The 14,760-nt window shown below is 33.8% G+C and overlaps 1 protein-coding gene across 1 annotated transcript in view; it reads right to left on the bottom strand.

The window, feature by feature from the left end:
- The window catches only part of LOC150102215 (lysosome-associated membrane glycoprotein 5-like), a 126,645-nt gene extending 112,737 nt beyond the window's left edge, over positions 1-13,908 (bottom strand). Inside the window, exon 1 of the mRNA XM_090399526.1 lies at positions 13,739-13,908. Within this exon, the coding sequence (XP_090255652.1) occupies positions 13,739-13,844 (106 nt within the window). The 5' untranslated portion in view covers positions 13,845-13,908. The remainder of the gene's footprint in view (positions 1-13,738) is intronic.
- Positions 13,909-14,760: the final 852 nt, after the last annotated feature.

Below are 14,760 nucleotides of genomic sequence, written 5' to 3' on the forward strand. Positions count from 1 at the left end.
TTTGGAATTAAGCAACTAAGACTGTCAGACCAGTATATTATGGCTGTTAATTAGCATCTCAAAACGGGGCTTGTCCGTTTTGAGATGCTAAGAGAGAGAGAGAGAGAGAGAGTATGATCAGTTTATGAGTATATACTGATTATGATGTAAATGACCTGTCACTACTAAAATCAATTAAACTAGTACACGGATAATAAGCAGTAAAAAAGTGTTAAGACGCTGTAAAATAAACAAGTCCTAATTTATATTTATATCTAAGGTTAATAAATTCTGTCAGTGAGCCCAGTATTAAAATTCCTACCCACACACACACCCCAAACTGTGGTCAATTGTCTGAATTTTAATTTGTATCATCCGTTTTTTTTTTTTTTTTGCTAACATTTGTGCTGAAAAGATCAGAGAATTCGCTAAAAGAAACTGTAGTTCTTTATTGACACCCCATAATCAATATGATCCAAAACAAAGCTTTCTTGGCTGTAAATGATTAATTCATTTTTGTTGTTGTTGTTATTGTCATATAAATAAAAAAAATTCCCGATCAGAAATCTGATTTTAAAGAAAACATATTTCGGTTTATAAATTTAATAAGATGCAACGTGGTGATTTTTGTTATTTTATTTTAATATCGTTAATAATATGTTAATATGGAAGTATAGCAGCTTTGAAAATAGACCACAGATTATATTCCAATCATACTGATGGTTCATTGGTAAGCTCTCAAAAAGTTCAAGTGGGATTTCATTGATTTTTTTCAAGTCTCGAAGATGGAACAAAAGCAATGACATGCTTCTTCCTTGGGGTGGGGAGAAAGAAGAAGAGAGCAAAGTACATAAATCAGGGAAGTGACCCCTCTCCGAAAAACCTCGGTATTCGATGCGATGAAGGAACGACTAGCGTTTGCGACTAAAGTACATCTGGTGACAAGAAGAGCGATAGTTTATGATAATATGGATTTCGTAGATTTAGATAAAACCAATGCTGGCCTACTTCCATAGATCAATATTTTCAAAGAGCGGAGAAAGATGTCTGATGATCATAAATGAGAATGGATCCAACACGGATATTTTACTCACAGAGATCACATGGTTTCGCCGTGGTGGAAAAAGTTAAAATCCTGTTCGTTATGGACATTCTTTAAGGAAGAAGATATTATCTGTCTTCCATAAAGGCCCGTGAATGAATTAAGTAACGTCATTTTCTGGATTTTTAGACCCCCCCACATTTCTGTTGCCCTCAAAATATGTAACCTTTCTTCCGACCTATAAGTTTTAGGAGAAATTAATAATATTATTTTAATATATTTGGTTTACTATAAAATTAACTATATTGTTATTATTATAATAATAAAAATAAATAAATCCTTGAAAGCCTTTTATACCCCAAACGGAGTAGTTAGCTCGTTTTATTATTATTATTATTATTATTATTATTATTATTATTATTATTATTATTATTATTATTATTATTAAAGTAACAATAGTGTATTATTATAATAGGCCTTCACGGCCTCGTCTTACTTCATATCAGTCTAGTTTAAAAAATAAAAAAAAAAAAGAAAAGAAAAAGAAAAAGCTAACGCCTTTGATTCCCTTACAGGGAGTAGGCGAGGCTTTTTTTTTTTTTTTTTTTTCTCTCTCTCTCTCCCCGAGAATCTAAGCTATAGCTTAGATTCCAGTCACCTACTAAATCTTTTTTCCCCTCTCCTAGGGTTTTTTTTTTTTTTAACCGATTTTAGAATGAGTTAGTCGATCATTTGAAAAAGCAGGTAAGAATTTTATTCCGAAAAAAAAAAAAAACACTCAGATTTTTTAATTCCTTAAAGTCGACCGAAGAATACAAACGAGTACATATAAATAAATATCAGTTATTATCAGTACATGTAAATAAATATCATTAGGACATCTCACATCAAGGAGCTCAAATCGAAAGCGCCAATCGATGCAATTCTTGCTGAACTCAGCAAATTCAGCCTTATGAAAGACCGCAAAGCACTTCTAGTTGTCATCCTGGAATTCCAAATAGTATTAATAAAAACTGTGTAAATCATTGGGGAACACGTTTTAGCTGACGTATAAATATGAACAGGAATACATGCACGACACTAACCTGCTCAAAATTTTAATTAATCCGCAAAGAATTAATGATTACATAACTAAATCATTTATCTTTTATTTAGTATAAAAAAGAAACGAACCATTTATTTTAAAAGCTTATCATTTTAAATTATTTAAAAAATACTTATTCTGGTTAAGATATGAGCATATGCTGTTATGAATTATAGTTCAAATTAAAATGCTATTAGTGGGGGGAAAATGAAGTCATTATATCAATAAAAAAAGAACAGTTTGTAAAATAAGTATTTTTCATTCACCCTACTTCCTTTTATATCTCAATCGGTCTTTCGCAAATCTCTATGGCTCATTATTTAGAAACCAAGTACCTTTGACATTCAAATCCTTAATTTACTGTAAGGTGGTTAGGCTTAAGTCTCAAGGAATATTCCTTCTCTGTAAATTGTGTTTTTGTTAGTCAGTTTACGGAGTGAAATATCCAAGTTTCCGTAAAGCAAGACACGCTAATATGTCCTGAAAACTTTCGTTTTCATTGCTTGCATTAATTAGGTCTCGTTTTGTCAATTTCCATGTTTCTGCTGCAAACTTCTGTTAATCAAAAAGCTTCTTGATTGCCGTTCCTAAATCTAAAGTATCGACACACACTGGTTTTGACAGTTTCGATCTTGAGATTTTTTTTTTTAATCAAAATCCATGTATTATAATAGTTCCAATTTTATGAGTTATGTTTCTTTTTTTTTAATTTGATAAACCATTTATTTCTTCTTTTTTTTTACATTTTTTATTTGTTTCGTTTAGAAATGAATTCACAAACTGCACAAATTGAAAAATATAAAATGTTTTTATAAAAGATATAAAATGCCTTTATCTTGTTCTAGCAAATACATTCATTTTTCGTACTTGCACAGAAAGACATCGGCTGAATACATAATACGCGCGCGTGTGTGTGTGTGTGTGTGTGTGCGTGCGCGCGCGTGCGTGCGTGTGCGTGAGTGAGTGAGAGAGAGAGAGAGGATTTTCGTAACATGCACTTCTCTGCTAAAAGAAAAAAAAAAAAAAAAAAAAAAACTCGTAAAGATTAAAATATTTGGACTTACGTGTGTGAAGAACTCTGAACCCTCCTTTTTCAATTCCCCTCACCCCACCGCAATTCCCTTTCCAATAATTCTCTAAGAACAGAGAAGTAATGTTGCGTGCCTTGCTGCTTGGCTAAATCCTCCTGATGTAAATGGATTTCATTCCTCTTACTCTCCCACGACCAAGCTTTTCCTAACTCCCGTCTCCCAAGAAAAACATATTTGAAGCGTATAAGAAGAAAAAGAGAATTAAATAATAAACAAAAATATTTTTTTCAAATAACTCTCGTTAAAAATAAAAAAAAAATAGTATAAAAAAGTTCAATTTCATTTGGAAAAGAACTTACCAAAGATTATAAACAAACTTCTTTTGAATTTTGTTTTATTTATTTTTCCCTCTTTAAAAAAAGTAAAAAAAAAAAAATCCTCTCCGGAATCCTGCCAGTGACGTACTCAGGATATTGGAGGGGGCCGAGCACTCAACATTTAATCTTGGTGGGGGGGAGAGTATACTCAGCTCTCCTCCAGATTAAATCTTGGGGGGGGGGAGCGAGTTGAGTACACGATTTGAGAATACACACTACGCATTGCATACGAGCTATGACTCGTATGACCTGCATGATCGCCAATACATGATACCCGTGATCTCCTCTGGCGCGGCTCGGGCAAACGAAGTAGCGCCCGAGCACACTACTTCGTTTGCCTTGCGTTCACAACGGCCAAGATTCCGAGCGCTAAGGGTATTCCCACCTTGTGTGACCGCTATTTCATAAGTAGCATAGAAATAGAAGACATGACACAACATAAATTTTTAAAAAAAAATAATTTTAATTAGGAAAAGATTTTTGAAAATTTTTCTAGTGTTTTTTCCATTTTCTTTTGGAGGGGCCAGGGCCCCCTTGTTCCCCCTCCCTGGGTGCGCCAATACACCGGGCAATAAAACTAATCTACCAGTTATATGAGTTTTGTCTAATTTGTAAACAAATTATTAATAATAATTTATTTATTTGTAAACAAATAAATTAATTATATAGCTATACAAGACATCCCGTGTTTTTAAATTTCTGCTTTCATTAAGAGTATTTTTTCTGAACTGTAGAAAAAACAAATCCGTAAGATACTTATAAATTTTCAGTGAAAGCTGCTATTGTATCATCATAACAACCCTAACAGTTCACCTTTCTACAATTTTAAAAAATAAAAGTTAAAAAGCTAAATAAAAAATATATTAAAAACAAAATTTAAATTGCATCAGAGAGAAAAATAAGATGGATCTTGCTTAGTTTTTTTTTTTTTTTGTACATTTCTTATTAATATAACCAGCTTCAATTCTTTCCTTGATAGCATTTATTCCTTGATTAGTTCTGAAGCGTACACATCGTCTGCTTACATGATCAATAAAACAAACAGTTATATTAGCCTCGTTCTTTTAATAATAAATGATTTTAAAAAGGAAAATGTGGTGAATTTGTTGTTCTTGGAAACCAGCAGTTTTGGAGTTTTACTAAACATTTCATACCAACAGTAAAATAAACAAACTCATATAAACCAGCCTTGTTATTTGATATTCTATTTCTTTTTCTTTTTTTTTTATTTATAATTTTTATTTTCCATTTATATTTTTATATATTTTTATTTATATTTTTATATTTATTTATTTATTTTATATTTATTATACAATTGTATATTTCTATTTATATTTTCCATTAACTTATTATAAAATAAATGGATTAACAGTACGGATATTTACAACATCTGTTTGCCAATTTGGTATAAGCCGCATGCTTCTTAAGCCTAAGCTAGTAGTATTTTTTCACTCGCAAATCTTACGCCAACAGCTTTGCTCCTCACTACACGGCACATGCAAAAGCATTCAAATAATGTAGTTAACTCACTTTAAAGTGAAGTTTGATCATTTATGGTGTAAAGGAAGGAAAAGTATTTTGAATTTTTTTAAGCAGTATATTTTACCTTTCGTCTAACCAAAAAGTACCTGATCATTCTTTTCCAAACTAAATAAGCATTGGTGATCTTGTCGCAGTCCTGAATCAGCAGCTACAAACCATATTTTCTCCATAATCGCTGATACCATTTCAATTGCATATATTTCATGTTCTTTGAATTATACATGAACTGATAAATAGTAGGCGGTCTCTCTCTCTCTTGATAAAGTTAAAATGAAAAACCATTCTCCATTACTGTATCGTCATCCATTTTCCCCTCAAAGCGTAGTTTATCTATTTATGGATTAACAGTTATGTTCGCGACAAACGTAGCATCCCGCTCGTAAGAGATTTGTGCGGCATCATTACGAAGGTGTTTTGCAGTTTTCCACTAGACGAAGCATCATCTGCTGCAACCTTGATAGGAAACAGAGGTCAAAGACACAGTCCACACACACACACACACACACACACACACACACACACACACACACACACACACACACACTACATTAAGTGTCTAGTCGGTTTCTTTTAACACTGTTAAGTTCATTTCTGAGTAAGGAAAAGTCCGTCATGAACTGCTTACTAAAAGTGGATTAAACAACCATTACGTTCTTATGTTGAATCCAAGAGGATTACACACATAAACCCAATCACTAGGGTATTATAAGAGCTACGAAAGAAAGTCTCTTGCATGAAATAAAAACCTTTTATTATAGGAACCTATCAAAAAACTTATGAAATAAAAGTTTTTTTTTTTTTTTTTTTTTTTAATTTTAATGGAAGATGAAACTTCCATACGGCGATGTAAGGGCTTTTCTCAGTTTATGTCGGATTTTTAATTCCACAATCGAACAAAATTTGTATATAAAGGGTGATACTTAGGATTTGTTAGATCAACAATGAACTCGGAATTGAAGAGTCCTAAAGGCTACACAGAAACAAATGAAATCATCCCACAGCAACAACAACATGGCCACTTTTAAAATACAGTACTTCCTTTCGAAGGTAACAGGTAAATATATAAATTCTTCCGCTTATACGTACATCATGCAGGCTTTCAACTCCGACAGAACGGGGTTATCAAAGTAGTATCCTATGTCTGTAAATTGCGTGTGTTCTTCTGATCTGTTTGTCAGTTTTGCGGGATTAAAAACCTGAGTTTTCAGGAGGAAAAAACCCTGCTACTTCCCTACGAAACAAGCCAATTAATCTTCAGCAGAATTGCCATGATAAAGGTTCAATACATTCTATACGAAATTCGAACTCAGGTCTTTCCAAACAAAAGGCATTGTTAAACATACACTGGTTGGAAAGAAGTCAACGAACACCTCTATTGGCAAGCTGCATCGTGCCATGTAACGACTCACGCATTTGTAGCAGGTATAAATTGCTCCCAAGTTAGTGCAATTGTGTCCTGGTGAAATCGTTGCGAGAAGGGGTCTGTGAGTTTGAAAGAGGCGTTGTGATAGGATGCCATGTTGTAAGCCTATCTGTTCGCCAAATTATTGACAAATTGGACCATCCCAGGTCAACAGTCAGTGATACTATACTGAGCTGGAAGTGCACGGAGTCAGTTGCAAGAGCTCCGTATAGTGGACAATCCAACACATTCACCGAATGTGACTGTAGCATGCTATGAAGGATATGTAAAAACCGCCCTCATCGGCCGACACGTTGAATTCGTAGTTCTTAGCGTCGACTGGAACAGAAATTTGCACAAAAACAGAGGCTCACAACCGAAATATGCAAGCCCCCGAAATTATCCTAAGCAACGTGCAGCGTCATCTTCAGTGATGCAAAGAGCATGTACAATGGGACGTCGAAGCTTGGACAGCTGCGTTATGGAGGGACAAATCATGTTACACCATCCACAGATGGACGGGTGTGGCGGATGCGAGATGAACGCCTCTTAACAGAGTGCATAACCCCAATTATGAAATTCCGAGGTGGCGGTGTGATGGTGTCCCGTTTTTTTTTCCTGGTTTGGTTTCGGACTTCTGTTTGTGGTGCCACGAACAGTGAACTCCGAGAGGTATCTCATTCTGGACAATGCAATACTTCCTACTTTGTCGCGTTTCTACGTTTCTTTGTGGCGTTTTTACGATGTTTCTATATGTATGTTAACGACGGGGTCGCGTAGTCAGTAACGAAACGGTGATGACCTCCTTTATATTAGCGCATTAATACGACTCATGTCCGTCGTCAGCCGGTAGCTTCGAGGTCTGTCTCTGAACTCTTAAAATGTCTAACCAGTGCCGAAATGTGCTGTTTCGCACGCATCGTCTTCATACACAGTTTTCCGGCGGGTACGAATTTCTGTTGGATTCGCATCTTCTACAGTTTTATTTATTCGTATGGAGTTTCCTCCCTTTTCTCCCCCGTCCCTATTGGGACGAGTTCAGAAAAGGGAGGAATTCTAATCAGTGTTAAGTATTTATGGCTGTAGGCAGGGCCAACGGAAGCGGGCATGCAGAGCATGCGGTGCATGCGCGCGCCGCAGCCAGGGAACGGTTCACAAGTTAATTTTGAAGAAACAAAATTTTTATCATAAAAACAAAAAATTCTTAGAATGATCAATATTAAAATAAATAAGGCCGGATACACCGAAAAAAAATTAAAAAAAAAAAAGTATATTGCCGCCTCTTTGATCAGCCGGCTGTTTACAATTTTGCAGCTAGAGGGCTAAGTGCTTGCCTGGCTGTAGGCAGGGTACATAAAACAGTATAAAACATAAAACATAATTCGCATAAAACAGTGAACGGTTTTTATGCGCAGAAACGAATTTTCATACAAAACATTTGTTGCTAGTTAACCAGTCATATGGTACGCATCTCAGTAGGCTACTGACAGTAGCGCAGTACGGACTATTATTTCGTCTCTGTGTCGTGTTGTGTAATAATTTCTTGTGGGTATAAAATAGAAATGGAATCAAAAATTAAAAAAAGTTATTCGGTGCACAAAATCGTAAGCGTCGTGCTACGAAAGAATCATATATTAAGAAACAAACTGGGGCTCTTAATAAATTTGTTAAAAATATTAAAATATTCTGATGCAGAACCAACTCGATACATCAGAAATCAGAGTTGAAGAACCGTGCACATCATCCAGTTTGCATGAAAGTACTATTGCAACTATTGAACAAGATAATTGAACATGATTTAAGTGAAAAATAGTTAGGATTTAGTCAACTACAACAAGATTTAGTTGTAGTTGACCACGAAACTAACACATTGTTAGTGTCTGTAAATTTAGAAGATTCAGGTGAATGGGGAAATATTGATGAAAAATTACGAGTCGTTTTAATTGAAATGGGGCCTGTTCAAAATAAAAATATAATATATCCCAGAGATACATATGGTCGTAAATTTGGCGACACGTATTATAATAGAAAAATGGAAAACTGGAGCTCGTGCCAAAAACATGGCTCATTTATTCCGAAACTTTAAATTCTGTTTTTTGCAAACTTGGCGCACCTACTGAATCAACTGAATCACCTACTGAGGTCTTGTAGAAGGTTATAACTATTGGAGAAATGTAAGTACAACTTTACATAGACATGAGACTAGTTTAACTCACATGAAAAATTTCTTAAAATGGAAGAAAGTTGATAAAAATTTAAAAAACTACTATTGATTTCCAGACTCAAAGCATGTATGAAATGGAAAAGAAACAATAGTCAAGTGTTTTAGAACGCTTGATTGAAATTATAAAATTCCTTGGCAGTCGAAATTTAGCTTTTCGCGGATCATCTGATAAATGATATGAAAGGAATAACGGCAATTTTTTAAAATTAGTCGAACTGTTTTGCTATGTTTGATCCCGTTATGGAAAATCATGTTGAAAGGGCCCTACAACGAAACAATAGGGTACGCTATTTGAGACAGTCAACATGAAATATTGGAAACTTTAAGTAACGCAATCAGGGATACAATTTTGTTATCAATTCGAAAATCTAAATATTATTCCATAATTTTAGACGGCACACCTGATGCAAGTAAAACAGAACAAATGACCATTATTATTCGCTTTGTTTCCTGTGACAATGGAATTGTCAAGATCAGAGAAAACCTTTTAGGTTTTGCAGATATATTAGATTCCACAGGACGTGGTTTGTGTGCAACAATAATGGAACTGGAAAAATGGAACATTCCCATTGAAGACATACGAGGTAAAGGGTATGACAATGGGGCAAATATGAAAGGGAAAAATATGGGCTCCAAAATTTGCTTTTGAACAAAAATCCTCGAGCTTTTTACGTGCCATGTGCTGCTCATACTATAAATTTAATCATTAACAATGCACCCAAAGTGAATGCAGATACAATTAGTTTCTTTGCAATTATTCAAGAAATATAAAATTTCTTTTCATTCTCTTACAAACGTTGGGCAACCTTTTGAAGTTCGTAAAAAAAATCAACATTGAAACAGCCATCAGAAACGCGATGGGAAAGTAAAATTAATGCAATCCGCCCTCTACGATATCAGTTAGGAGAAATTTATGATGCACTTTTTGAAATTTAAATAATGAAAATTTTAATAAAGAAACTCAGCATGAAGCACAAACATTATGTGCTAAAATAAAGGACTACAAATTTATTTGCTCTCTTATAACTTGGTATGATTTACTTAACAAAATAAACCCTGTGAGTAAAATGCTTCAAGACAAAAATATGAACATTACACTTGCTTTAGGATCTATCGAAAACTTAAAAATATTCTTACAAGAGTATCGATCAGATACAAATTTTAAAGAAGTTCTAAAAACGGCAAAATAACTGAGTGAAGAGATGGATGAAGAACAAGAATTTAAAACTGGTACGGAAGTTCGACGACGAAAGAAGACAAGACAATTTGACTACGAGCATCACGACGAAATCTCCAGAAGATAAATTTAGAGTGCATGTGTTTTATACACTTCTAGACGTTGCAATGTGTTCGTTAATAGAACGTTTTGAACAACTAAAAACATATTATGATAATTTCAATTTCTTGTATAGATTACTACAAATTAATAATGAAGATTTAGGAAAAAATTGTGACGATTTAGAGATTCGCTTGAAGGACTGCGACAATAAAGACTTAAATTCAATAGAAATATATGACGAGTTATGTGCTTTCCGGGATATTTTTCAGAAGGATAATTTAAATATTCAAAAGCCTTTTCGATATTCTTAATTTTATTGTGTCCAATAATTTATCTTTCCCTAACTTTTCAATTGCTTTAAGAATACTATTAACATTAACTGTTAGTGTAGCGAGTGGTGAACGTTCCTTTCCAAGTTGAAAATTGATTAAAACCTACTTAAGAACAAGTATGTATGTCATAAAAAAGGCTTGTTATTTTGGCGTTAATAGCTATTGAAAATTATATATGTGCGGAATTAGACGTTAAGACCATTATTTCTAATTTTGTGAATATGAAATCAAAAACATTAAAATTTTAATAAAAAAATTTCAAGTATATTTATGTAATTTAATTTATTTTCTGTTATTCTGTAAAGATGTTATTTTTTGAATACTTATATTAAATGTTCTAATTATTTCTGAATTCTTTTCTTATTTTCTCATCTATCTTGAGTTTCTTTTATTTTCCAAAAAGATAGTTCCGCTTATAAAAATTATTAAAAATATTTTACAAGTTACTAATAATTTAATAACTTGTAAAATGCAAGAATTTTTTAAACTTTAGTTCAAATAAATTTTAACTTTAATTAAAATTCATTTTAATTTTGTTAGCGATTCGGGTCGGTGAGAAGGCTATAATCCCTGTATCATTATATTCAACGATTAAAGTGAAGTGGCTTTATCAAAATTTGGTTTAACTTTTAAGAATTTTTTGAATATTTTTGAAGGTTTTTAACGATTATCCTGCCTAGTCAACATCCCCGGTTCGTTACATTTAGCGACCCAACGTGTGGCTGTTCTGTCAAAATTTATTTAAGACATTTCAAATAATTAAAATTTTTATTATCATAAAAGAACCACACACTCCCGGATCGTTACAGGGGCGCTTAGACAGAAATTACATGCGGGCGGCAAAGCCCCTAGCGCCGGCTCTGGCTGTAGGTTAAGTATTTATGGCTGTAGATCCGTGTGTGTTCACGGCGACGGTTTGCCTGCTGCGGGATGAAAAACACCCGATAAACTGACGGGAAAAAAACCTGCTGTCCACGCCCAATACCAGCTAACTCGTCACGACGGCAACGGGAATCGAACCCAGGACACTCCTTCCCCAGGCATATGGTTGCGAAGCACAAAGCCACCAGGCTAACTGCGCGGACATCTTCTACAATAACGAATTCAGTCGCAACTCTGCTTCATACGCGTATTTATAACAGCCAAAATTTGAACTGCTTAGGACCGATCGCAGCGCCACTGAAGAAAGCGGAATTTGAGGCTACTACAGTCCACTCACACTGACATGTAAAACTTACTGTCGAAATAATAATAATAATAATAATAATAATAATAATAATTAATAAATAAACAAAATAAATAAATATATACGAAGGGATGTTCACCAGTTTTACCTACCGAGGAGAATAGGTGGACGGGGTCTGCTGCAAGTGAGACAGTCTGTGGAAGAAGAAGAAATTAGCTTAAAAGGTAACATCGATAAAAGCTCTGAACAAATGCGTCAAGCAATTACACAAGAGGATCTTCTAAAAGCAACAAGAAACAAATCCGATTACAAAAGGAACAGCAAAATAACCGATATTTGCACTGGAAAAATAAACCTTTGCATTGCCAATTTCTTAAAGATACTAAAAACAAAATTGACGTGAACAAGACGTGGCAATGGCTATAATATGAATATATGAAAAAAGAAACAGAAGGATTTATTCTTGAAGCTCTTACAAACTAATGCAATGAAAGCAAAATTTTGAGCATCAATAATGATCAAAATGCAGATTATGCGATCAGAAAGATGAGACTGTAGAACATCTAATCAGTGCCTGCAGCAAGATAGCTCAAACTGACTATAAATACCACCATAATCAAGTGGACAAAATAATTCATTGGCATATATGCGAAAAATATGCCTTTTCTACTTCTGATCAGTCCATATTTTACGACGCTACCTGACAGACTATACTTAGATTCTTGGGTAGAATCTGAATTATTCTGTAATCACCAGTCAATTTGTTGTTTAAATCAAGGCTGTCCAAAGCACTGCCCGCGGTCCGCATGCAGCCCGCCTGTGGGGTTTGATTTTCACGAGCAAAAAAATAAAATAACAATTTGAATCGAATTCGTATTAGATATTTTAATTCTATCACTAATCGATAATCTCGATGTTGATAATTTTATTTCGTGTTTTTACATCACTATATACCCAGTTGTTTTTAAAATATTAAATGTGTCAAAGAAGCGTTCTTACACTGTTTGTTCCAACGCGCATGCTCCGGCGCTCACGGGGCAATGAATGCGCGATTAGTGTTGTTAGTTTGTTCAGCTTTCGAGGTTGTGTCGCTGCTGCTCATCAAATTACTAGATACGCATTGTAATGTAGCTCTCGGGTAATTTTTTTTTTTTTTTCTAATGCGGCCCTTGGATTACCTAAAGTTGGATAGCCTTGGTTTAAATAATATTTGTTGTTTAAATCTTATTTTGACTGTGTATCAATTATGTGAATAAATAATAATAATAAATATATAAAATAAAAATATGAGGCATTACTTCTGTTTACCAATCCTCGTCATTTTAAACAACTGAAGCAAGGTCTGTCATTCGTTATATTTTTTCGAGATTCTAACGTCAGAGCACTTTACATCAAGTACCGGTCCGATAAGTAAGACGATCGCCAATAGTCTCGAAAAATCATATAAAATTTCCATATTTCCATAAAATACAAGAATGTTGCATCACTATTCTCACGTTCGAACCTGGGGGATTTCTAAATGGAGGGTTCATGTCGTAAATGCTTTTGTTATTATTTATCGTTTCCTCACGTTGACAAAATATCAATCTCTCCGCTATCAGTCGGTCTGAAAGGAAAGTGTTAACGCTAATCTCCAATGGTATTATTGATCGCTTTCGACATCATCCATTTCCTAGAGAGATAGAAAGAAAGCAGGAGACAGTGACATTGTACTTTCATTAATGGCAAAGGAGCATCATAATGGATCGAAAAATAAAGCCTTTGTTACGTTGCATTACCTCCCTTTTATAATACTAGAGAATAGGTTATTCATTTCCTCTTCTTTAATCGAATTATTTTAATCCGGTATCTTTTTTAAACGTCTCATATTCAAGTCAGCAGCCGGTAATACTTTACCCCTTGATATCGGGGAAATAATCACTATTAACAAAGCTTAAGCTATTGTGTGTTTTGACAGAAAATAATGGCCATTTACGAAACTAAATTTAGTTCAATATCTCGTGTAAATGATTTCTATTTGCAGACGAAGAGAAACTTTTACAGCCTTAGCAACAACACGATTTCAAGCGTTGGTTGCTAAGTGTTATCACTGCATACGACGTTTCTACAATAAACATATAATAAAATAACATTTATTTTCTGTTAATTTTCAGCACAAACTTAGAATAAAAATATATTTCTGAGGCCCCGATATAAATATATGAAATCGGATGAAGAAGTTTCAAGAAAACAGAAAATGTACAAGCTAAAATGTACTCACAAAGTTGAGGATTAATTCCATTCCCTCTTCCCTGCTTTCTTATAAATTCGGGTGCTTCGTTCAAGCCAGAGAATCCAGAGTTAATCACATGCATATTGATAGACATAATACCATCGTCGTATGACCTAACTGCGTTGGTTTGGTTCTAAACATGAAGATGCTCATTTGGCTCGTTTCTTTACTACTACTGGTGAATAAACGTTGTTGATGACAAATGAAAAAACGAAAACAGTCTTATTGATGATTTCAAACAGCAATAACACAAACATACTCTCTTGCGGATTGGGATCTGAGCACTTATAGCAACATCTCAGCAATGTCTGGCCGAAATTATTAAATTTAGAAATATTCGAAATTATTAAATTTAGAAATAATTTTCGAAATTTAATAATTTCGAAAATAATATATTTTCGAAATTATTAAATTTTATATTATTATTATTATTATTATTATTATTATTATTAGTAGTAGTAGTAGTAGTAGTAGTAGTAGTAGTAGTAACAACACTTTTATTAACAACACTTTTTTCAAAAAAATATTGGAATCCATATTTATTCGAGATTTTAATGCTACTGTATTAGTGGTAATATTTCGTTTTAATCGTAAATTTTCAAACTATTTTTTCTACAAAATTTAAAGTTTTGCAAAACGAATATGAATTAAGTTTATATTTATATTCAGCAACATCAGATCTTACCGACCTGATGTCACTGAATATAATTTCTAGGATGTAAGTCCGATTTCGTAATGGTTTCTCGTTTGCTACTTCTAGAAATGTGCATATTTTAAGCAGATGAAAACAAATTACAGTTCTGCTTTTATTTAATAAGCTTACACATGCTGATTTGACGAACTTTGATCTTATAAACAGTTCGATAGTAAGCATCTATTCAAGATACAGGAGTCGCTTAGATTAACAAGGGGGGGGGGGGGAAGAGGAAGAAGCTTAATTGATATTCTTATCTATTTTCTAGGTCCCCAGAGAGCGTATAGAACAAAGAGCGTCGATCTGTTTCTACCCT

This window comes from Typopeltis vanoorti, chromosome 10 (genome assembly GCF_054136105.1).
Source record: "Typopeltis vanoorti isolate ZY-2024b chromosome 10, IOZ_Tvanoo_1.0, whole genome shotgun sequence".
Classification (NCBI taxonomy): domain Eukaryota; kingdom Metazoa; phylum Arthropoda; class Arachnida; order Uropygi; family Thelyphonidae; genus Typopeltis; species Typopeltis vanoorti.